The sequence below is a fragment of the Lucilia sericata genome, unplaced genomic scaffold (assembly GCF_015586225.1).
Source record: "Lucilia sericata isolate MDLA Ls3-8-SP2 unplaced genomic scaffold, ASM1558622v1 Contig000069F_arrow, whole genome shotgun sequence".
NCBI classification, from domain to species: domain Eukaryota; kingdom Metazoa; phylum Arthropoda; class Insecta; order Diptera; family Calliphoridae; genus Lucilia; species Lucilia sericata.
The window spans coordinates 402010-429030 of record NW_023994103.1 but is presented as its reverse complement, the minus strand read 5'-3'; the positions used below and the strand labels follow the sequence as shown (position 1 = coordinate 429030).

The following is a 27021-nucleotide window of genomic DNA, read 5'->3' as shown; positions in this document are numbered from 1 at the left end:
TTGACAAACTTTTGCCAACAAATTATGATAAAAATGTCTTGCAACTAGTTAGTTATGCTACAACTTACAACTTAACGCCTTTGATAATAAACTACAATATATTTTCTTTGCAATAAATGCGTTAACAGTAATTTACATACTTACATTTTTATCACTTATCCTTAGCATAAAATAACGTCCTTTATAATAAACTTTGGCTATACGAGGCCAATAATAATGAGCTACTGTTGTCTTGTTACGCAGCACCACGATACCACTTGGCGTTAGACCAAGAAAATATTCGACACTATCTTCACCCTGGAAAATGAACAGAAAAAAATGCATTATAATTTTTTTGTAATTTACAATTTATGTAAAAAAACTCTTTATTCTTATATTACAAAAATATATTCTAAGAAATTTTTCTTTATTAGAGAAAAAAAAGTGATTGTCAAACTGTTACCAAGTTTAGTAGTTGTTTGGTTATTTTTCCAAAGAATTTTTTTTTTATTATGTTTCTTTTTTGTTTAAATAGTGTTTGTAATTAAGTTAATGAAAAGTTGATAAATTTGTATAAGTTTTCCCAGTAAAAGAGCTCTAAAGAATTTTCTAAGGACTTTGTTAGTTATCCTTATAAAATAGTGGTGTTTGTTAAGTTTTTGTTGCTGTTACTGCTTCTGTTGAAAGTGTGAAATAAATAACAGTTAATTGTCTTTAAAAAGCGTTGTTAAAGGGAAATTCTTTTGAACTTTTTTTTATATATATTTGAACGTTGAAAGTGGTATGTACGTTACCCTATAGTATTTAATGGTAATTTAATATTTAATTTTTGTAAAAAGGGTTTATCGTTTTGTTTCAAGGACTTTTCAAGGATTATTTAAACTCATTTAATTAAAAATATTTTGAACATTACACTTTATCGGATGAGAGAGAGAGAGAGAGAGAGAGAGAGAGAGAGAGAAAAGTCTACCTTTTTTGATCTTCGATAATTTTTATACCCTACACCACTTTAGTGGGGAGGGTATATTGGATTTGTGCTGATGTTTGTAACATACAAAAATATTCGTCCTAAGTATACCAATCGGCTTAGAATCGTTTTCTGAGTCGATTAAGCTATGTCCGTCCGTCCGTCCGTCCGTCTGGCTGGCTGGCTGGCTGTCCATGTAAACCTTGTGCGCAAGGTACAGGTCGCAATTTTCAAGATAATTGGATGAAATTTGGCACGCAAGGACGAAGCCTATTGAAAATGGTTAAAATCGGTCCATTATTTCACCTAGCCCCCATACAACAGAACCCCCCGAAAAGGGCTTCTGAGCTCATAATTATGTTAAATATACAGATATATCGATAAAATACGGCACAACTAAGTTTTATAGAAGTCTTGATGACCCTACCAAATTTCATAAAGATCGGGCCACATTTGACCCTAGCTCCCATACAAAGTCCCCTTCAGAAAATTACATGAATGTCCCAAATTAACTTATAAACACAAATATCGCGATGAAATTCAGCACAATAAAATATTATGTCAATATAAATATATTCACAAAATTTTATCGGGCTTGGTCCATATTTGCCTCTAGCCCCCATATAAAGCCTCTTTCAGAAAATTAGTTTTTCATCCATAAATTGCTTAAATGTATCGGAATAAGGGAATATTGAAGATAAATGCTTTATTATGAAAAATAAATCACATTTAATATTCATAACTGGTGTAGGGTATCATATGGTCGGCCACGCCCGACTATAATTTCTTACTTGTTTTGATTAGAGTAGACTATGCAGATCTTTGCATTCGAAAGATGTACATAGCTTAGGCCTATATTAATTCACAATTTTTGGTTACCGAATGTCCTGTTATGTCCTGTTTGCTATTATAGTCTCATTAACCTTTGGCATATAAAAATTATACCCATTGAAACCATAAAATTAGAAAATTTTTTATTGTTCATTAATTCTGAATCTGAATTCTACACAATTATCTAAATTTCGTCTATGATGCGTGTTATGAAGAACAACTAGAAGAAAAATGGTGTTTGTTTTGATTCTGAAGATCAAGGTAGGTTAATAAAATTATAATAATAAGTACTACAATGGGAAGTAAACAAGTCAGTTGTCTACCACCAGTATTATAGCTCTTATTATGGAACTGACTTTGGGCTGTGAAACAAAGGCGTGAGTTTGTGTGAAACTCATTTTGATCTATGGCAACGGAAAGATAGCAAAATAATCAGAACCATTCGTATCATTTGTTTATTATCATTTATGCAAATTCCCTCAACTACCAAGAGGACTTTTCTTAGCAGAATATCAACAAATGAAATGATTGGACTAGATACACTATTTTCGGTCAGATGCGATCTCCAAGTCAGTTTTCTCCAGCTGAATTTGATCTGTAATACTCGGCTGTTTTAAGGTTATGTTAGTGTGACAATAACAAAATCCCAAAATGATCAGAACTATTGGTATCACTTGTTTATTAAAATGTTTTCAGAAACATTGGTATCATTAGTTTATTATCGGTTTGGTACCATTTTAAAAGTCCATATGCTATTTACTGAATCTTTCGTATCTGAAAAACTGGACTACAAACACGCTCCTTTAGGACGATATGGTCACAATCTACTCTAACATTTTAGCAACACTGGACCGGGAAATCTTTCCAAAAAGCTCTGACTCTTGAACTTCTTAGCAGAATATAAACAAATGAAGACTAGGCTAGAGACTCTGTACTTTGGAACGATACGATCTCCAAGTCAGTTTTCTCTAGCTAAATTTGAGCTGTTATACTCGGCTATTTTAAGGTTGTGTTAGCGTGACAATAACAAAATCCCAAAATGATCAAAACTATTGGTATCACTAGTTTATTAAAATATTTTCAGAACCATTTTTATCATTATCAATCCACTCTAACATTTTAGCAGCACTGGTCCGGGAATCAAAGTTATAAATCTTAAAACTCCCTCAAAAGAATAAGTTATTTAAAACTCCAGACGTCGACCACTAATATCTACGCGGACATATCTTGCATTCATTAAAAGTCTCAATTTAAATAAAGACAAAATATCTCCTCCACAATGCACATTCAATCCCTATCAAATTTTAGACGATATTTTATCGTGATAATATGGGTTCCAAGGCATGATATGATTTTCCAAAGGCTGTGATGCAATCTGTTTCAACCTGAATTTTCTTATCACAATATCGAACGAATTCGAGATAGAGATATCTAAACAAATGAATTCACTTTCTATCCTGCCTGTAACAATTTCGATATCTATGAATTGTCAACGGTCACGAAATTAACGGATCTTCTTTTGACAAAACTGTTTCACAAAAGCAGTTCTAGTTCATATTCCCCTGGTCGAAGTATCGAACATAATCGAAGAATAGGCTACAGAATAGCACTGTCATTTATAGAAAATCTTTTTAACATCTTATAAGTTCCTATGTAATAGTTACATAGGTCGGACAGTCCCGAACTACCTATTTATCATACCACTTAAGGTTACCTCTAGCCACCGACTGTCCAGGTGACTAGCTATTTTAACATGTGCTTGTCCTACAAGGAAGTCAATCCAGTCGTAATTCAAGTCTGAGTTGGGGAACAACTCTTGCGTCATCGCGATTATTTTTTAAACGCGTTCAGGCTTGTGTTTGTTGCCTGGCTTTCGACAGTTTTGCGTCTCGCTCGCACTGGTGTAGTGTATTACTTCATATAACTGCTCAAAGTTATATATTGTCTACATTATCCTCGTTTTTTAGTATCACCTTAAGTGAGGTTATGTTTTATTGGTGGAGACCATAGAATACTCAAACGTCTATAACCTGGTGGAGACCATTAAACCTCAACTGTTCAAACCCTGGTAGAGACCATTAAAACTCTTTAACTTTACTGGTGGTGTACCATTAAAAACTCAAATTTTACTAAAGTGTTTAAAGGTTTCCAGCTTCATATATGAAGATATAGATCGATTTGAAGGATTTCCTTTAAAACAACGTGGGATAATTCGGCGTTTTGTTTATAAGCCAACAATTCAAATAATCCAACAAAAGAAAGCCAATCGTCACCCTATAGATTACGAAGACATAAGGCTTAAATTTGTGTTTTAAGTGTCCCCTCTCTCGCTTACAAAGGGAACACTAAAGTGACCATTAACTTCAGCCTCGTTTACAAAGAGTACATCTGTGACGAAAGGCGAATTAGAGTCACTGCCTTTTTCGGATGCATTGACTCTTTGTCGAACTGCAGGGAAGTTGATGAAATGCGAGAGGCTCCGCAATAAATGGATCTTCCTTAGACAGAACTATCTGACAGAAAAATGGAATTCAGGTGGTCCTATCGTTCATAGAAAATGATCTTGACGCCTTAGCCCTTTATATGAATTGGATCATGGATGCAATTTAGATGTTACAGCAAAAGTTGTTTAGACGAAGAAGAAACATAGTTATAAAACCTTCTATATGATTGCCAGTTTTACAGATCGTAGCTTTTTCGTGATCTAGACTACCTTAATGACATGTAAACTAGTCAAAATTTAAAATTTAGTTCTCGGAAAGCACATGATTCACAATAATTCCCAAATTGGGTAGTTCAGGTTATCAAAATGGGCCAAATACCAGCCATAAAATCTATTCCAAAATCAAACAAAATCTTAACAACTTTAGACATACATATTCTTTCATTCTATTGCTATTAAACTCCCATATACAACTTTTTCACACTCACAAAGATATTTGTTCCAAAAAAAAACCTTAAAACTTAATTCCCCCACTATAACTGCATGACCCAACTTGACCCACCCCCAACTATAATTGTTTTTCTTAATGGTGGCAATAAATTTTTCTACACAGATTCGTAATTCATTAACATTTTGCTGTTAAGATCTAAAAGTCTACAATTCTTATTTAATATCAATAAAACTAGAATTTAATTCATGTTTTATTACAATTTGCTAGTTTATGTGTATGCGAATGGTTGGATGGATGGATGTATTTATGTAAAACATAATTTATATTTTATTACATGAACTTAATCGCATAAAAATATGTGGACTTAAATCGCACAACCTCATACCATAGCACTCTGTTGGTTACTGAATAAAAGAAGTCGGAAAGAATAATAAAAGAGAAAAATTAACATAAATTCCAACAATGTCCTTTTAAACATTTTAGTTGGGTATGATTTAAAAAAAAAAAATGTTGTTGGTTCATTTTGTTCGCACTCATGATACTAATTTATGAAAATTCTAAAACTAATAAATTTTGATGGCAACAGCGACAACACCATGATAAAATATGATTATGTGATTGCAGCCCAGAAGTTTGTTAAGTGGCTAATGTATCCCTTTCAGGTAGTGTTTGTTCCAAATGTCTAAGATTCTAGTTGAAAATATCGGAAACAATAACTTGATCAATACTTTTTGGTGTTGATATTAGTGCCGAGATGATATTTGTTATCGTACTTAATCTTTAAGAACCGGAGTGGTATTAAAGGATTAATCTGATATTTCGCATCTGCTTATAGGAAGCACATATAGCTAAAGTGATGCTTTATAATTATCTGGATCAGTTAACACTTACTTCAAATGCTAGTTACATTGCTTCCGTGTTTTGCGAGGACAGCCTCCCTATACTGCCGGAATGTGAATTTAAATATGTGGGTGTATGTATGTAAGGGTTTATTTATGTGTATTAGTTTATTTACTTTTTATTATGTGTAACAACACCAGAAACAAAATTCTTATCAAGAATTTTTCAAAAAAAAATAAATAAAATGGAACTGGGAACCACTAAAATGGCAACAAAACATAAACAAACAACAACCATCAAATACACATTATACAAATGTTAGTCAAAAGGGGGTAAAAGTAGAAGGGGCCAATGGGGTAAAGACCAACAAACCTTTAAAACAAGGTGATTTATGCGACATGGTCTAATGCTCTATCAAGACTGCCATAAAAATGTAAATGAACCAAACGAACAAAATGAAACCAAACCAAATATATCAATTCATTCATTTACTTTTCTTTACAAATTATTGTACAACAACAAAGAAAATCTTTTAAAATACATACTTTTAAATAGCAACGAGTCCTCTTGGCAAAAAGTGTTAAATACCAAAATGTCTAGTGAAATACACAGGAGTTGGAATGGGACAAGCGTGTGTGCTTTTTATCATCACATTCTAAACCAAACATTAGTTACAAAATTTCTGCCATTAAACTCACATCATAACATTTTATATGACTGAGAGTGTGTATGGCTGGCCTTGTGTTTTTTTTTTTTTTTGGGTAATAAAATTATTCGTTGGAACCAAACCTTTTGCCTCCATGAGACACGAGCATGGTTTTGCATTATAAAATTAAATTAGGGTTGTTTTGGCTATTCTACTGCCTTTTTGTACTTAACAGTTTAATGAGAGTGGAAAAAACACAAGCTAAACTTACCAGCACTGGATGTAAATCCACACCGTACATATCATGCCATTTCACTTTATCCAAGTAATTTAATTCAGCTGCTGCCGGTGACATTCCTTTTAATTGCTGATGTAATTCAGCGACCCGTGTTTCTAGTTCACTACTCTGATTTGGTAGCAAACGAAATTCAGATACATAACCTTTGGAGTGGCGTCTTTGGTCATAATCACCCAGTTCAGCTGGAAAGGGGAAATGAAGAGAAAAGAATTGTGAAAATTTAATAAACGTATATGTAAAATTGCAAGTCGGTATAACTAAGTATTTTAAATAACCATTAATGCATGATACGCGGCTGTCAGATGTTACAATGTGAAACTAGAACTGAACTGAACTGGAACCTGAACTAGAATTGAACTAGAACTGAACTAGAACTCTAAACTAGAACTGAACTAGAACTGAAGTAGAACTGAACTAGACTGAACAGAACTGAACTGGAACTGAACTAGAACTGAACTATGAAGTGAACTAGAACTGAACTAGAACTGAACTTGAACTGAACTAGAACTGAACTAGAAATGAACTCAGAACTGAACTAGAACTGAACTAGAATCTGAACTAGAACTGAACAAGAACTGAACTAGAACTGAACAAGACTGAACTAGAACTGAACTAGAACTGAACTAGGAAACTTAACTGCACTAGAACTAGAACTAGAACTGAACTAGAACTTGAACTAGAACTGAATCTAATGAACTAGACTAACTAGAACTTGAACTAGACTGAACTAGAACTGAACTAGACAAACTGAACTAGAACTGACTAGAACTGAACTAGAACTTACTAGAACTGAACTAGAACTGAACTAGAACTGAACTAGAACTGAACTAGAACTGAACTAGAACTGAACTAGAACTGAACTAGAACTGAACTAGAACTGAACTAGAAAATGAACTAGAACTGAACTAGACTGAACTAGAACTGAACTAGAACTGAACTAGAACTGAACTAGAACTGAACTAGAACTGAACTAGAACTGAACTAGAACTGAACTAGAACTGAACTAGAACTGAACTAGAACTGAACTAGAACTGAACTAGAACTGAACTAGACTGAACTAGAACTGAACTAGAACTGAACTAGAACTGAACTAGAACTGAACTAGAACTGAACTAGAACTGAAACTAGAACTGAACTAGAACTGAACTAGAACTGAACTAGAACTGAACTAGAACTGAACTAGAACTGAACTAGAACTGAACTAGAACTGAACTAGAACTTGAACTAGAACTGAACTAGAACTGAACTAGAACTGAACTAGAACTGAACTAGAACTGACTAGAACTAGACTGAACTAGAACTAGAACTGAACTAGAACTGAACTAGAACTGAACTAGAACTGAACTAGAACTGAACTAGAACTGAACTAGAACTGAACTAGAACTGAACTAGAACTGAACTAGAACTGAACTAGAACTGAACTAGAACTGAACTAGAACTGAACTAGAACTGAACTAGAACTGAACTAGAACTGAACTAGAACTGAACTAGAACTGAACTAGAACTGAACTAGAACTGAACTAGAACTGAACTAGAACTGAACTAGAACTAGAACTGAACTAGAACTAGAACTGAACTAGAACTGAACTAGAACTGAACTAGAACTGAACTAGAACTGAACTAGAACTGAACTAGAACTGAACTAGAACTGAACTAGAACTGAACTAGAACTGAACTAGAACTGAACTAGAACTGAACTAGAAACTGAACTAGAACTGAACTAGAACTGAACTAGAACTGAACTAGAACTGAACTAGAACTTAACTAGAACTGAACTAGAACTAGAACTAAAGAAGAACTAAACTGAACTAGAACTGAAGAAGTATTCAAGGAGTACAACCACACGCCGATCTACACTGCCGACTCAACAACTTTTATATAGACTCTAACGTCGAAAGTGTTTGTATTCTCAATTACATGTATTCTCAATTACATTCACTCTCTTCTTGCGACAACAAATTCGGGTGGTGCTCTACTGTCAATGGCATAATATCGGAAATGATCTGACCCTTCAATTAAGGAAAAGGATTTGATTCTCTAGATTCTTGATTTTGGCCAGATAAAAACTTTGATTAAATTTATGTTGTGCACAGAGCAATGCATATTTCTGATCGGATTTTATAAACTACTTTATATTTTCTGGAATGTATTTATATCTAATTTCCTACGCAATTGGCTCTTAAAAATTATATCTATATATATAAAAATGAATGTGTGTTTGTTTGTATGTTTGTATGTTTGAACGTTATAGACTACTAAACGGCTGAACAGATTTTCTTGAAATTCTCACAGCGTATTCCGGCATGTCTGGAATAGGTAATAGGCTACTTTTTATTTCGAAAATTGAAGTGGGCGATGAGCCACGCCCACATTAAGAAAATATAAAATCCGTATATTTGAGATAATATAACAGTTAGAGTCCTCAAATTTTTTCGGAGCCACTTTAGTGTCAATATGATCATTTAGGACAAAAAGTAGGCGGACTAGCATTAGGGGGCGTGGCACCTCCCATATAAATTAGACACAAAAATTCGTTTATCTGGGAAACTAATAGAACTAAATTCTTAAAATTTAGCACGAAAAACTTTAACATCCATGTAAACATTTTGGGTAATAAATTGGCGGACTACCCATGAGGGGAGCGGCACCTCCCATATTAATTAAAAACAAAAATTCGTTGATCTGGGAAACTAATAGAACTAAATTCTTAAAACTTTGCACGAAGAACTTTAACATCCATGTAAACATTTTGGGTAATAAATTGGCGGACTACCCATGAGGGGAGCGGCACCTCCCGTATTAATTAAAAAGAAAAATTCGTTGATCTGGGAAACTAATAGAACTAAATTCTTAAAACTTTGCACGTGGCACCTCCCATATAAATTAAATACAAAAATACGTTTATCTTGGAAACTATTACAGTTAGAATCTTCAAATTTTGCACGAAAAACTTTAACCTCCATCTAAACAATTTGGGTAATAAATTGGCGGACTACCCATGAGGGGAGCGGCACCTCCTATATTAATTAAAGACAAAAATTCGTTTATCTGGAAAACTAATGGAACTAAATTCTTCAAATTTTGCACGAAGAACTTAAATATTCATTTGAACATTTTGGAGGAAAAAAGCGGTCTTTCATCTGGGGGGTCTTGAAGCCCCCACATGAATCAAATAGAAAAATTCGTATATCTGAGAAACTATTAGAGCTAGAATCTTCAAATTTTACATGGAGAACTTTGAAATTCATGTGAACATTTAGAGCATAACGGGCGGACTTTCAATGGGTGGCTTGGCACAACATATATGAATTAAATACAAAATTTCGTGCATATTGGAAACTCTTATATTATTCAAATTTTTTATAGATAGATAGAAATTGGCGATAGATAGAAACTGGCGAACTTGCAATAATTTGCTTGACATCTTTCATATGTTACATATAATAAATCTGGTATTTATTTATACATATTCCTTTTAGAGTAGCAAAGCACACTGGGTATAGCTAGTATTTAATATTCAATAAAAACTCTGAACGTGTGTGAATAAGATGACACTAGTGAAGTAAAGGTAGATTTTAGCTTAATTTATCTCTTTAATTAGAAAGCATTTCCTCAAAGTTATATCCCAAAATGTATCCGATGTTTTTAACTAAATACGTAGATATGTATATAATTTGCATAAATATTTCAATATACATACAAAAATTGCATTAATGTATAATTACAAATTTTACTTACATTGCACAACGAAAGCACCCAATTCAGCAGCAAGTTCAAATGCAACCGGCAGTCTTCCTTGCAAAACATCCTGTTTAACTTGTAGAAACAATTGATACCTGCAATTGAGACATTTCGTAAATATTTGTCAATTTTGAACAGACAAACAAAGATACAAATTTAACAAACAAATACTTAAATAGCAAAAACAAATATTGTTAAATCTTCATATGGAAATACAACAAAAATAACATAATAAATAAATACATATTCATAACCCTTTAACCAAAAACAAACATACTTAAAACTACAATTAAAAGCTGAATAAGTGACAAGTACTCCTTTTGCAAGTTTAAATATACAAACAGTGTAACAAGTATTTAAGGAAACACATTTAATATACATATTGTATGCATTCATGTATTTTCCATATACTGTCCATTTATTTTCCTAAAAGCTTCAAATTTATAATTATTGTTGGTAAAAGTTTGTCTGACTATCTGATTGTCATTGTATGTTTGTGTGTTAGACTGTTTGTGTGTAAAATATCCAAATAATGTCCTTTTCTATATGAATAGACTGACAAATAAGAGTTATTTGTTTAGTTTTATGATAAAAAGTTAATATTTACGAATATTATTACTTTAGATTTGTACTCGTACCCAAACTCTTACTTGATTTTGCACATGCATAAATACTAGTGAATTGTAAATACATACGATATGTATGTATGTTCTGTGAGGACTACGTTACAGAACAGTACACTTGACAAATATAACAAATCATAAACAGTGACAGATACAGACAGATTCACAAAACGAACAACAACAAAAAGTGCCACAAATCTGCCATAAAACTTGGATGAGAGCAGAAGCTGTTTCGATATTCAGGTCTTGTTTCAGTAAATTCTATCGAACATCTCTAAATATTTTTTTAATGAGAAGACTAATATTAATGGAGTCTTTTCCAAATGTTTCATATGGGAGGAACCGGAATATTTGATCACAGCTTATTTCAGCTGAACTGGAATCCTGGATTCAAACTGTTGTTTTTTTAGATGAAGCCACTTCAGAACTTACAATGGGTTAGTTCTTATTTAGTTCTAGTTCAATTCTAGTTCAGTTCTAGTTCAGTTCTAGTTCAGTTCTAGTTCAGTTCTAGTTCAGTTCTAGAGTTCAGTTCTAGTTCAGTTCTAGTTCAGTTCTAGTTCAGTTCTAGTTCAGTTTCTAGTTCAGTTCTAGTTCAGTTCTAGTTCAGTTCTAGTTCAGTTCTAGTTCAGTTCTAGTTCAGTTCTAGTTCAGTTCTAGTTCAGTTCTAGTTCAGTTCTAGTTCAGTTCTAGTTCAGTTCTAGTTCAGTTCTAGCTCAGTTCTAGTTCAGTTCTAGTTCAGTTCTAGTTCAGTTCTAGTTCAGTTCTAGTTCAGTTCTAGTTCAGTCCTAGTTCAGTCCTAGTTCAGTTCTAGTTCTAGTTCAGTTCTAGTTCAGTTCTAGTTCAGTTCTAGTTCAGTTCTAGTTCAGTTCTAGTTCAGTTCTAGTTCAGTTCTAGTTCAGTTCTAGTTCAGTTCTAGTTCAGTTCTAGTTCAGTTCTAGTTCAGTTCTAGTTCAGTTCTAGTTCAGTTCTAGTTCTAGTTCTAGTTCAGTTCAGTTCTAGTTCAGTTCTAGTTCAGTTCAAGTTCAGTTCTAGTTCAGTTCTAGTTTAGTTCTAGTTCAGTCCTAGTTCAGTTCTAGTTCAGTTCTAGTTCAGTTCTAGTTCAGTTCTAGTTCAGTTCTAGTTCAGTTCTAGTTCAGTTCTAGTTCAGTTCTAGTTCAGTTCTAGTTCAGTTCTAGTTCAGTTCTAGTTCAGTTCTAGTTCTAGTTCAGTTCTAGTTCAATTTAAGTTCTGTTATATTGCTGTTCTAGTTTAGTTCTTTGAAATTGCAACCTTTAACTTTAGCAAAATTTATATTAATATTGATTTTACTTTTTTACCAACCCACTACAAGTATTTATATATTTTCAAACAAATTGTATATCTTGAGTACTTGATATATTCAATGATGTACTTGTACTCGTATGAAATATGTTGGGCATGAGGATTATGATGAGTATGACGAGAACGTTGTGGATAATAATGATGATGTTCTTGATAATGGTGATGATGACAAATGGTTTATCATCACGTATGTGTTGGTATGATATTCAAAACACGCACCATCAACTACGAGTAACTACTCCTTTTTTATGTCCAATATTGTCACTGTTTTTGTTGGTGTTGTTGTTTGTTTTCATTCCTTTTCTGAAATACATACAACATATTTTCATACGAGTACAATATAATCTAATGGAAGTATTATATAAAGAATATTGTTTATTTTATTATATCCTGGTTATATAATTTTTTTTTGGTTTCATATATAAAATTTGTAGCAATGTAATCATTATTTTTGTTATCAACACACAAATATAATGGAGAAGTAGTCTATAATGTGTGTTGTTGTGTGTGTTAATGGTAACACCCTTTAATTGCGTATGACAGGTCGTAAAACTAAGTAAAAATATTTTTGTAGATAAGAATTATACTTTTACTATTTGTGTTATATTTGAAAGTATAAGTTTATTTGGTAGATCTTTAAAAGAACTTAATTTAAGAGATGTCAAAGGCAGATACTAACTTTAGGCATTTTATAAGTAAAATTTTGTTTTATTCGACATATATTTATGCAGGAAGTATAGCAGGTAAAAAAAGAAATTGTAATGGAAATAAAAATAGAGGAAAGTCCTAACATATTTCATGATAACTCTTCAGGATTTAAAGATATCATTTTAACATTTTACACATCTGTCAATTGCTACTAATAGGTAGTCTATATCCACTTGAACAATTTTAGGAATGGACATCGAAAGTGGTATTATATCATCTTTTCTGAAAAACAAGCTTTTTGATTTTCGACTATATAAAAAACAATATATTCCCGTTTGTGAATCGAAAAAACCGACAATGATTTACATTGTCGAGAATCCATATATTCATAGAGAGCGATAGTTTGGTGTGGATTTTGAAAATGCTCACCGTTGAGCGTATATATTATAGATTTATGGAAATCAATTTTTGAAAACGGATGTGAAAAAATGTCAAGATGAATCCTGTAATTCTTAAAATTTTAAACAAAAATACCAAAAAAATGGCCTTAGGGTCCAAATCATATGAAACGTGTTCGAAAGTTAGACGATCAGTTTCAGAGTATAAAACTTTAATTTAAAACATAAACTCGAATACTTCTTGGCTACGCCCATGTTAATGAATTTTAATCTCGTTTGGACGCGGCAGATTTACTTCCAATAAATGTTTATTCTGTACCAGAAATGGAAGATATAAAATTGAAATTCTTTGCTTCCAGCAGGAAGTTACTGCATATAGAACTTCTTAATCTCAATAGCTGAACAATCGGTGTAGTCTATGGGCATTAGTGTTGATTTTATAATTCAGATGGACTATATGCAGTGAAGAAATATTACAAATTGCCAAATGCTACTTAATCATGAAATGCACACTGAAATCCCCCCGCACAAGGACTACAACATCAAGGTTTCTTTCTTGAAATTTCATTGTATTTATCACAACTTCGCAAAGTTGGAAGCAGAGACCCTTAATATATTTAGAAAACAAGATCAGTTCCTTCACAACTGATGTCGATATTAAGCGGATTAATGTCTACGGTCACGAAGATAAAGTATTCTATCATTTTAACCATTCACCCATACTTATGGACTTTTTGTTGTATACTCTCAAGTTTCTCAAAAGTTCTGCTCATTAGTTGAGACCTAAAAGGAATGAAGACAATTTCGAATACCCTGTTCTGACGTGAAGTCAATTAAGGCTTCAAACGAAGCGAGCTTTTCCGAAGTTTGAAATAGATGAAATCTTTTAGTGACATGGATATTCTGCTTTGGATTGTATGAATGCTGGATGGACAGGTTTCACATATGAATTCGTTATTACAGTGAAGACAGTATAACCATGTTGAACCATGTTTTTTCTCTGTGTGTATCGAGACTGTTGTATGCTCTTTTAGCAGAGCCTCAGATGGGATACGAACCTACGACCTTGCAAATGTTGTTCTTAGAATTTAATTGTATTTGTCACAACTTCGCAAAGTTGGAAGCAGAGACCCTTAACATATTTCGTTAACAAGATCAGTTCACAACTGATGTCGATATTAAGCAGGATGTCTACGGTCGTGAAGATAAATTACTTTTCGAAGCATTTTAACCATTCACCCATACTTATGGACTTTTTGTGATCTTGGACTAAATCCCGCAAAATGGCGCTGCATATAGAGAATATCCAAATCGTTCACATATAAAATCTGTAAATATAGGTTTTTATTTCTGTCAATATTTAGATAACAGAGATATACAAAAATTACAACAACAGCAACGTTAATGACTCTTTTAAACCGAGTTTATATGGTAAACATTTCTTGTGGGTGTTTGGGTGTCCAACCACTGATAAACTCTAATAACGCTTTTATACACAAACTAAATGAAATGTTAATGTTCGTCTGCAGCAGCAGTAACAGAAGCAACAAAAACATTTTAGCCATTATTGATTCACTTATAGGCTTTAATGCCATTTTCAAAATAGTTTTTTTTTTTTACATTTAACAAATCCAACAAACCGAATTGTACTAAAATATAGATAGAGTTCTTGTTGGTTGATTCACATACAGACTGGTTGGTGTTGTCAATGGCCGCAGACTTTGAACAAGTAAAAATAATAAAAGTTTTCTAAAAAAATGAAACAAAACTCTATGTATATGTAGTATAGAAGAGAGAAATGATACAAATATTTAATAGTGTGTGATGACCATGTTATCACTGTTGATGCCGACGCTGCTGATGATGATGATGAGCATTCCCAAATCGCTTACATATTGTATATTTTTTTTTTTGTGCCTTATCCATTGATTGCATGGCATAAAAACCATACATTTATCTATATGAAATGAATGGAACATTTTATGGTATTTAATTTGATTTCTTTTCTTTTTTTTTTTTGTTTCGCTCTCGATTTTGGTTGTTTTAGTTTTTAACTATAAATACGTGTCAAATGCAATTTTAGTCTGGTTGTTTTAAGTTTTTATTTGTTTTGGTTGATTTATTTTCAAAACTTTCATTTATTCATTTTTGTGTTCTAATATTTGGCTGCATTTATGCGATTGCATTTCATTGCGATTTATTTCTCTTTTTCTTTTTCAACATTATATTTTATTAAACATCTGTCGCTGGTAAATATTTATTATTGATAAATGTTTGTTTGTACTTTTATAATTGCTTTATGGAGTGGAAAATTTTTCACATGTCGTCTATACAAAACAGGGGAGAAGAATGCGCCGAGTGAATGATTAAATAATCAAGAATTTTTGAAATTTAATTAAGCAAATGAATGGTGTTAGTCCGTCCACACAATTAGGAAGTGTTAAAAATAGTGAATATAATGTGAGTGCTTATTTACATATTAGAACAATATCAGAGCTAAATATATATATAAATTCATCAAAGTGTTTGAGAGAAGGATGTATGTAACATCAGATGCAAAGAAATTAACAAAATCCTCTATTGAGTATGCTCTTTTACGAGTGCCTTTTCTCCCAAGTTTCTCAAAAGTTCTGCTCATTATTTAAGACTTAAAATGAATCAAGCCAATTTCGAATACCCTGTTCTGACGTGAAGTCAATTCCTGCTTTTAACGAATCAATTATGTTCGGTAGAGGTCCTTGTGATCGTCCAGCATTTTCCGCAGTTAAAAACCTTTCTGGTTCTATTAGCGCTATAGATATTCGGTTTTGGAATGGATGGATGCTGGATGGACAGGTTTCACATATGAATTCGTTGTTACAGTGAACATAGTATAGTTGTAGTAACCACGTCGAACCATGTTTTTCCTCTGCATGTATCGAGCCTGTTTTATGTCCTTTACCAGACGCTCTGGTGGGATACGACCCTACAAATATTGGCCGTTTATAGTGAGACATTGTTTATGAACTTTTCTTTCATGTTTCTCAAAAGTTCTACTCATTATTTGAGACTAAATAGGAATAACCCGTTCTGACGTCACGAATCAATTATATTCGGTAGAGGTCCTCTGTGATCGTCTAATGCTTTTTGCAATTCAAAATATGTATATGGAATATTTCTGGTTGTATTAGCACCATGGATATTCGGCTTTGGAATTGAATCTGCTGGATGGACTGGTTTTCACATATTAGTTCGTTGTTACATATTAGTTGTAGTAACCATGACGAGCCATGTTCATTCTCTGCGTGTTTAGAGCCTGTTGGATACGTTTAAATGCAATTGTTGGTCGTTTATAGTGAAACATTGTTTAACTGTAGTATTGGTCATCTTTTGTTATGAACTTTTCTTATTTTTCTGGTAACATATACATCTCTGGATGCCGCATCTAACGGTCAGCCCATTATTTGAGACTAAAAAGGAATCAAGCCAATTTCTGACGTGAAGGTCAATTCATCCAATTCCCGCTTCAAACGAATCAATTGTGTTAGGTCCTCTATGATCGTCTAGTGATATTAGCAGTTCACAATCGTTGGAATCTTTTTGGTCCTATTAGCGCAATGGGTATTCGACTTTTGAATTGAATCTGTTGGATGTACAGGTTTCACATAAGATTTTGTGAGTATTGAGTTTGGATCCGTTCGGAATGGATCCATTCTCACTGTCAGTAATGATTTAATTGAAAAATCACTGTTGAGATCGTGACCGAGCTTCTCGGCAAAAGGTTCATCGAATAAACAGCTTTGACTTTGGATATTAACTTTGATCTTTTAGATCCGTTAAATCTTGTATTTCAACTGAAACTATATAAAATAGATCCATCTTTAAAGCCATTAATGATTTCATGCAAAAAATCATTATTTTTAGGACAAGATCAAGACCGATCACAATAGCTTCTCGATAGTAAAGCTAAAGTTCATCACAAATACAGTTTATATACATACATATATGGAATCCTTTTCCAAAAGTCTAGGAATACAGTAAACGAATAAACGGATTTGGTTATGGACATTTACTGTAATCTTTTAAGTCAGTTTGATCTTGTCTGATTGCAGTCCGAGTCTGGCTGAAACTATCATATGTTCTCCATCGTAAAATAAATCAGCGATCTCATTGGCCAGTTCAAAATCGTTTTCAAAAAGTGTTATAGGCGATAAACATGTTCAAATTAGGGTTCTTTAAAGCCCCATAAGTGGACAATCGGTCTATGTCCATTAATATTCATTTTATATTTCAGTAGGTTATTATGGCTTTAAGGTTTTCGAAGTCTTGTACTATAAACAATCGAGTTTATTTATCGCTCATCGGCGATTTTCTTTACAAATTCGGTGTATTTAAGTCGAAGGTTGTTTAGGACAGTCACTGACTCATTACATGGGAATCTTTCCTATTATTAAGAATTTAAGATACTTCCTGTCATAAAATTAAACCTAATGCTAACTTCATAGGATTTCATTGGAGTATTTATCCCAACTTCGGAACGTTAGAATGCCTCCTGAGATATTTAAGCAGGAACCCATAATAGATATAGCAAATAACAGTGGAATTCTGACACAACTAAAGATGGAATTTCCATTGACACAAAGGTTTTATGCTTCCTAAAGATTTCTTGAAGGGCAAGAGCTTTCAAATATCAATAAAAACCATTGAAGCCTACTTTTAGAAAACTCTTATTTTACAGCCTTTACACTTACCTAGTAATTTCCTCTACCAGCTTACAGGGATCAGCAGCATAAAATTTAACACCAAAATATAAATCATAAGGATCTGCTTTGGGTTTTAATTGGCGGGAAATGCGTGAGGCTGGATCCAACCAATGCTGAAAAAAAAAAAAAAACAAACAAATTAAATACAACAATAAACCATCGATAAGAAAATCTACAAAAAAACACAGACATAAAATGGTTTAAAGTAAAAGAAAAAAATAATAATAAAAAGAAAAACAACACAGAAAATTGAATATAAATTGAATAAATTTCAAATACTTATTTATTGTAGGATTTTATTTTTATCTTAGATAACAGTCGTCGTCGTCGTTACAGCCAAGGACTGTTTAAAATTCCAAAAGTTGTGGTGCAAAAAATAAAAAACACAGCAATAAATTGCCAACATCCGAAAATTTAAAAAGTATAAACAACAGCCAAATAAATTGAAACTAAAATACAATAAAAATAAAGGCAACACACCCAGACATTTCCTCGAGAGTCCTTTGACTCAAGGCTAGAGGAGTGTATACAAAGAGCGGTGCGGGTTAAAATGGTTATTTGCGTTATGACCTTCAACAACGTGTTTAGGACATTTTAAAACAAAAGTATTTAAGGCTCTAATGGTGCCGGCAGCAGCAACAACAACTACTAAACCGTATAAACAACCACAGTTGTAGAAAGACAATTTAAACATTTTCCTTTTCCTTCTAGTGGAAAAACTTTGTTTTCCTACAAAAATTGCTTTGGTGGCTGCTAAAGTGATTTTAGGTTTAAATTTCACAGCAGCACCATCAACACAGTTAAGCTGGGAACAAAAAAAGGGAAAGTTTATGAAGGTAGTATTACTTCTGGCATGTCTGCTTGTCTTGTTAAATGTTCTTTAATATGTTTGGAAAACAAATATTTTCATTACCAGAACTTCTACTACTCTTCTGTGTCCTTAAAACCTCGTTATCAATACAAAAACTTTTGATAATGTTGGTCTAAAAAACAAGAAAAACTTTTCGTTTACTTTTCATTTTCATTAATTACGCCTGATCACATTCCCAATTAGCCCAGTCATCAAAGGATTTACTTGATATTGGAATTATTTAAAAATAAAATAAATAAACTGAAGGATGATGAATGGATGGATGGATGAATGTCTGGTGGTAAACAGTTTCTGGTTTCATTTCTATGTATTTATTTAAAGAGTATTGGTTGTAAATGTATTCGAAATCATAGAAAGAAAATCTTTTAATGTTTCGATGAAGTTCAAATAAAGCAAAATAAAAAACAAGTAAGAAATTATAGTCGGGCGAGGCCGACCATATAATACCCTACACCTGTTACAAAAATAAAATGTGATTTAGTGTTCATAATAAAGCACTTAAGTTGAATTGCACCTTGTCTTGAATTTAAGCCATTTATTGTTGAATAAAATTTAAGTCAAATTTTGAAGGGGGATTTGTATAGGGGCTAAGGTCAAATGAGACCCTACAATTATAAAATTCATGAGAGTCATCAAGGCTAGTAAAGAACTTGGTTTTGCAGCTTTTTGTCGAGATGCGAGTACATTAAACATAATTATAAACTTAAAATCTCTATTTGTCGGGTTCAGTTGTATGGGGTCTAGGTGAAATAATGTACCGATGTTAACCATTTTCAGTAGGCTTCGTCTCCGGTACCATAGAAGATCATCTGCCAAATTTCATTGAATTATCTTCAAAATTGCGATCTGTAGTTTGATTAAAAGGTTTACAAGCCCCATTCGGGGGTTCAGTTGTATGGGGGCTAGGTGAGAAAATGGACCGATGTTAACCATTTTCAGTAGGCTTCGTCTCCGGTACCATAGAAGATCATCTGCCAAATTTTATTGAATTATTTTCAAAATTGCGACCTGTTGTTTGATTACAAAGTTTACAAGCCCTATTCGGGGGTTCAGTTATATGGGGGCTAGGTGAAATAATGGACCGATATTAACAATTTTCTATAGGCTTCGTCCCTGGGACAATAGAAGATCATGTGCCAAATTTCATTGAATTATCTTCAAAATTGCGACCTGTAGTTTGATTACAAGGTTTACAAGCCCTATTCGGGGGTTCAGTTGTATGGGGGCTAGGTGAAATAATGGACCGATGTTAACAATTTTCAATAGGCTTCGTCCCTGGGACAATAGAAGATCATGTGCCAAATTTCATTGAATTATCTTCAAAATTGCGACCAGTAGTTTGATTACAAGGTTTACATGGACGGACAGACGGACGGACATAGCTAAATCGACTCAGAAAATGATTCTAAGCCGATTGGTATACTTTAAGGTGGGTATAGGACCAATATTATTGTGCGTTACAAACATCAGCACAAATCCAATATACCCTCCCCACTAGAGTGGTGTAGGGTATAAAAATGTTATACGTTGTAGTTTTAGAAGTTTATGTCCTTGGTTACCTTTCTATGGTTGAATTGGTATATAGATAAATGTATGTGTGGTAAGCTTTAATTTATAAATTAAAGTTTGGAATATGGCAATACCCTTTGGCACACAATCCTTGTAATTTTTGCTATAAATGATTACATTTTATTTCTGTGTATTATATAAACTTACCGTTTGATTTTCCTCATCGATATAACGTATACCAAAGTATGATGTTTCAATTAAATTCAGTCTGGCAAAAACAACATCTAGCAATGCTTGACCAGGTAAATCATCCTGAAAATAGATATAAAATTAATTTTAAAAAGAATTTTTAATTAAAATTGAATATAGTTTGTATAAGAAACTAGATCAATATTGATTGACTTAATTTTTGGAATTAATAGAGAAATAGTTGTAGTTACAAGATATAAACTTGACATAATAAAGTGAACTCAATGAAAGATAAAATATATTTGATGAGAATTAATATGAAATGCTTTAATAAGGGTTTATGTAACATATGACATGGAAATTTTATTTAAAAAATCTAATAGTTTTGTAAGTATGTTATAGATCTAGGGAGTCGCAATTAATTAATAAAGTTCACGCCTGTTACCAAATTGACACCAAACGGTTTATAATTTTTCAATACCATCCGTTGTCAAAGTATATACCTACGTACGACAACACTATGTAATGTTGACAACATTGCAACAATTCATTGTCGAAATCTGAATTTTATACACATCCGTTGTCGAAATGTTAACAAACGTGGTAAGCTCACTATTGACAAACAATCGGTTGCCAATATTTAGCTTACCACGTTTGTTAACATTTAGACAACGGATCTGTATAAAATTTAGATTTCGACAACGAATAGTTACATAGTGTTGTCGTACGTATGTATATACTTTGACAACGGATGTTATTGAAAAATTATAAACTCTTTGGTGTAAACTTGCTACCAGGCGTGTATATTTCCTTTTCCCTCTGTGTAGGAAATAGGCTGTAGGAGGGAGTAAAGAGGGAGAAGTGTTTGTGGGCATTTGATTTAAATCTTTTTACATCGAAAGTGGCAGGGAATACTTCTGCAGGAAGTTTGTTCCACATACGAACTGTGCGGCTAATTAATAAATTTTCCATGTAATGTGTCGTGCGGTCCACTGGCCAATTTACCACAAATGGATGTGTTCTTGAAATGGATGTTCTCCTGTACGCGGTCGAGTAGCTCCAAAATAGGCTTCGAAGTTCCGAACTATATATGAGAGTTGTATTCCATTTTCGGACGAATTTAGGTGATGTACACCAATTTAAAAAACCGAGACTTAAAAAATGTGTTTAGTCCAGCAGACATTGGACTGTATTTTCATGCCCAAAATATCAAGAGTTTCCGATTTATAAATATTTACACCACCCATGAATATAGATGGAACAACACTATCTGCCATGCGTTTATGTGTTAGACATGCGGCAGATATGTGTGACAGACAAGAGTTTGTGGAGTACAGAAGTCAAGCATCCGTATTTCGCAAGACTAAAATAGTCGTATCATAGGAGGAGTACTCTCACTAATACTTTTCAATCTATATATTGGTAGTCTCCTTAAAAGCTGCCCCAGATGTTTCTATGGTGTGGTATGTGGCTGATTGCACCGTTATGTCATCAGGCTACCATAACAGACTTTTTCTAGGAACGTCAGCTGCTTTGAAATCTTCTGTGTACATTTTCATAACGGACTTTTTCGAGGAACGTTATCTGCTTTGAAATCCTTTGTGTCTATTTTCACCACTTGGATCAAGGGAATATAGACGACAGGTCGTATTATTCCAACGATTCAACATTTTTTAACTGTAATCTTCGACAGCCTTCACACTTCATAACCTACGTAAAAGGTACAAGATTCCTAAAGCTCTAGCTTGCACCTGTAAGGACATGAACAAAGAGACAATTGTAGCAAAGTTGACGATTTGTATGGACCTCTTTCCTCAGCGAACCCACTAGGTGAGATCTACAAACGGCCTAAAATAATGCAATCCGAATCACAACCGAATGCGTTAGGAAATCGAATAGAGAGATCAGGACAATATAACCTGTCGTTGACTAAACAGTTCCTGCTGACATGCCATCCTCGAGTCACGTTAAATAGTCGCCCTATCTATCATCAAAGTCTATTTTGGAGCCACCCAACCGCGTACAGAAGATGGAGTCAACGTTTATTGGATATCCAACTCTATTGATTCTATTGATTAGAGTAACCCTGTAGATTCACAGATTTAGTTTTCCGATGAAATTGCTCTTAACTTGGATGTATTTCGGATATATATATAACTTTGCACTCTAGGTTATTTCAAATACAGGCTTCGCGAAACTAAGATTTCGAACCCATAAGACTACATAGTATTTAAGTTAAACTCTGTAAATTAACTCTGCAAATCTTAGTATAAGTTTAATTTTAATATCTCAGAATAAAGTTTATCCTAAACTACAATCTCAACTCAGGTTCAGCTTTATTTCAAACAACAACCATTTAAAAGAAACTTTAATTCCAAACAAAACATAAACTTTATAAAGTTTTTCTGTTCATTTGTAAATATATATTTTTTAAACATAAACATTTTAATGTTTTCTTTTCCATTAAACTGTGGAAATCATAAATTCCTTTTTTCTATTAAAAAATATATTATTTTCTTTTATCATATAAACATTCTCATACAAACAAAATGAAATATTTACAAACATATGTAATCGTAATAAGGAAAATAACAAAAGTATTTATTTTACCTTGAATATACTTTAAGTTGTATTTAAAAGAAGAAAAAAACTTTTTCAAAATCCTTTTACATAAATTCTCAACTTTCCATTTGACTAAACAAACATGACCATCATACAAACATCCTCGACACGCAGAAAATAAACTTTAAAACTTCATGTTTGTATGGCGCAGAAAGGAGAAAGAAGTTTTTTGTTTCCACTTTAAATATAAATTCTTAAGCTGTCTGCCAAACAGCCAGCCTGCCTGCCAGAGTTTATACTGATTGTATTACTTTTCAGTTTTTATATTTTATTTGGAAAAAGGAAAATATATATGAAAAAATCCACATTTTATCTTGTCGACGTCTATTCTGGGTTTATTTGTGTGTGGCTGGTTTGTCTTGTTGTCAGTTGGTTTTGTTTGAATTTGTTTTCTGTTTGTCTGTCTGTCCGTCCGTCTGTCTATCGTTTAAAACTTGGTTCTAGCATTTTTATTTTATATTCCCTTTAAAAAGAAGTGTGGTTTTGCACTTTGAAAGAGCGCTAGAATGTTTGTTGGTTAAATAAATATAAATCCTGACATCTGTTAGGAAAGAGCAAAACATAATAATAAAAAAAAGAAAATACTAAAGAATTTGATGTATTTATAGTTTTGATTGAATTGTTGCAAACTTGTTTATTAGACAGCAATTTTGATTTTCTTATTGTTTTAAGAAGTAGTGAAAAAAAAGGATTTTCTTTTTGTGAAATGTTAAGGAGAACAGTTTTATGAGCTTTCAGTGTTATAAATTACAAAATTTTGGAAGTTTTGATAGAGTTATTGCAAGTTTGTTGTGTGTAAATAATGAATAAAAAGATACCAAGTTTGGAAGGCTAAATGTAAGAAACTTCAGCAACAGTAAATATTGTGAATAGATTTGGAGCTAAAATGTTTTAAATTTTTATAAAACATTCCAGTTTTGTATACCGAGCGCGTCCCCGGTTGTCGGGGGTGGTTATGGACTATTTGTCCTTTCCCAGCTTTAGAGTCACTTAAGCTGAGGGAGGGCAGATTGTCCACCACCTGGTAATATTATATTCCTCACGGACCAAAAAACTGTAAAATAAAAAGACAAAAGTTACGGTGCAGGGCCTAAATAACCCAGTACCGGCGGCGAGTGTTGATCTTTAAATATAGGTGAGGACTCCGACTCTGAATCCTAAGATGATAATAACAACACTATTATAGCAAATCCCAAAAAGTATGAAGTAGAGCAAATGGTGAAACAGGTGATTGATAGCATAGTTAAACTACCTATTACTAAGAAAAGACTATCTTTAGCACAGAGAAGGAAGTTGAAAAAGATGCTTCAGGAAATCGTAGTTAGTCAATCCAACGATACTCAAAAGGAAAAATGGTACTCTCTCACAAGATCTAAAGCAAAGAGGATCAGGTCTCCCGAGGAGTTGACAACTGAGAATAAACCTAAGATGAAAAAGAGCTCCCCGTCTTATAATACACAGTCGAAGCCAAGCCATACTTCACTCAAAGAAACCTCAAGTCAGACAACGCCAAGATAGATATTCCGAAGACGACCACGTCGGCGAAATCAACCTCGAAGGTAAGGGTATCTCAAAAAAACCCTAAAAAGCGAGGAAGGGGAGGCTAGACAGTTGAAAAGGAAAAGAGCCGCCATCTTACGCCAAAGTTGCCAGAAGAAGACACCAGGACGATCTCTGCTATGCAGTTTACGATGCCGGTAATCCGACAGACAAAATTCCAATAGACCAACAGAGTAAAATAGAAGACCTGGTCAACAATAAGATAGTGGACCACGCAATCGCTTCAAAGGGCAAACAACCAATAGAGATCGTAAGCTGCGAGTTCAGCATGGGCGTGATGTTGATGAGGTTGGCATCTCACCAATGTGTTAGCACCCTAAAAAACTTAGTGTAAAGTATTCCTTCTCCTTGGGACGGCTCTAAGCTGGGACTGGCAAAGAAGAGCGAGCTTTCGGTACTCTTAAAGTCCACTGTCTACATAAAAGTATCATAGATGGCATGTCATACACTTTCAATACAGAAACGTATTGCAAAATTTGATTAGGATTTCAGAAAGAGGTACTTTTTTCCCAATAGAATTGTCTTATATATATATAGCGGGCCGGTGGACATTATAATACATGGATACTGTGCGGCATTTAATACGGAACTGCACTCAAATATTTCGTAAAGACTTTATGATTTATTCTAATTATAATGTATGATGAATTTTTCATGTACAGAAGGCCTTCAGCCAGACGCAAAGTTTTTAAACTCAGAAATCACGAAATTTAGCTTTTCTTGACATCATGATGCCTTTGATTTGTTGTAAAGTTCATGGACGTTATGACACGTCACTTTTCCCGGTTACTATCAATAAATTTTAATTTTAAGACTGTGATGGATACGACACCATATACAGTCACATCTTTTATGTGACATGTGACACTTTTAAGTGTGTCATAAAGTTTATGGACATTATAACACTCCACTTTACATAAATAAAGAATTATTATTTGTTTTCTCTAATAAAGATAAATTCTCTTATTACATAATAAAAATTTTTACCATATTTTTAATATTAAATCCTGGTTTTTATTTAAAATTTCCTTAAAACTCTTAAAGACACTTCCAAATAATAGAGTCTACTAAAAAAATCTACAAACGTATACTTAATGTCATATTTATTAAATTCTTTACAACTTCAACAATATGTTTTTATTTTCTTATATTTTGTTAAAAAAAAATATATGTATAACAAACAATAAACGCGTTTTGTATACCAACTCCTCTCTAAAAGTCATTTACTTTAGTCTATTTTGCAAATGCACTAGAATTCATTTAGATTTATTTATTTAAAACTTTTTTTTGCTGCTGCTGCTGCTCCTCTAAAATCATACACATCACATTCGTATGAATGAGTTGACTAACTGACTGAACGAATGTATGAATGAATGAACGAATATGAATCTGAGTTGTTGATTTAAAGAAAACATTCATATGATAACATGTCACAAAATTGGTTGAAATGGAATGCTTACACACACACACACACAGAAACAAAAGCCCATTAAAGTGACATTGAGACTGTGAACGACGAATTCATAACTTCAAATTTGAATAAGACATTGTTGTTTGAGATCTTGTGTAACAATAAGGCAATAATTCTGAATGAGTTTTCGTCTTTTAAATACGGAATATTTTTTTTTTATAGAAGTGCATACATACATATGATGATGTATGAAATAGACAGTGGGTAATAAAAGAGACACATATTAATTTTTTCAAACAAAGAATCTAGAAGGCAAGAAGTAATTAAAAATGGGTAAAAACCGGAATGAATAGTATATATCGGAATACATAGTATTTGTTACAAAAGTCATTTCAGTTATGGATAATTAATCACTTACTTGTGACCTCCATTAGGTTAGTAGTTAGAGTTCTAGTCTGGTAGACCGGAGGTAGTGGGTTCGATACTAATCTGAGGTACTGGCGAAGGAGCGCACAACAGGCCCGATAAAGGTCTAGGTATATTTCTTCGGATTTGATATATATACATCCTCCTTTCAACTAACTAACTAACTAACTAACTAACTAACTAACTAACTAACTAACTAACTAACTAACTAACTAACTAACTAACTAACTAACTAACTAACTAACTAACTAACTAACTAACTAACTAACTAACTAACTAACTAACTAACTAACTACTAACTAACTAACTAACTAACTAACTACTAACTAACCTAACTACTAACTAACTAACTAACTAACTAACTAACTAACTAACTAACTAACTAACTAACTAACTAACTAACTAACTAACTAACTAACTAACTACTAACTAACTAACTAACTACTAACTAACTAACTAACTAACTAACTAACTAACTAACTAACTAACTAACTAACTAACTA

At 33.0% G+C, this 27021-nt stretch overlaps 1 protein-coding gene across 7 annotated transcripts in view; it reads right to left on the bottom strand.

The window, feature by feature from the left end:
• LOC119616373 (band 4.1-like protein 4) overlaps positions 1 to 27021 on the bottom strand; it is a 112241-nt gene that overhangs the window by 50781 nt on the left and 34439 nt on the right. For all 7 annotated transcript variants that reach the window (XM_037972730.1, XM_037972734.1, XM_037972732.1 and 4 more), the window contains exons 2-6: positions 20518 to 20622; positions 17919 to 18043; positions 10194 to 10291; positions 6429 to 6637; positions 145 to 297 (exon numbers count right to left, since the gene is read on the bottom strand). In XM_037972730.1, the coding sequence (XP_037828658.1) occupies positions 145 to 297; positions 6429 to 6637; positions 10194 to 10291; positions 17919 to 18043; positions 20518 to 20622 (690 nt within the window). The remainder of the gene's footprint in view (positions 1 to 144; positions 298 to 6428; positions 6638 to 10193; positions 10292 to 17918; positions 18044 to 20517; positions 20623 to 27021) is intronic.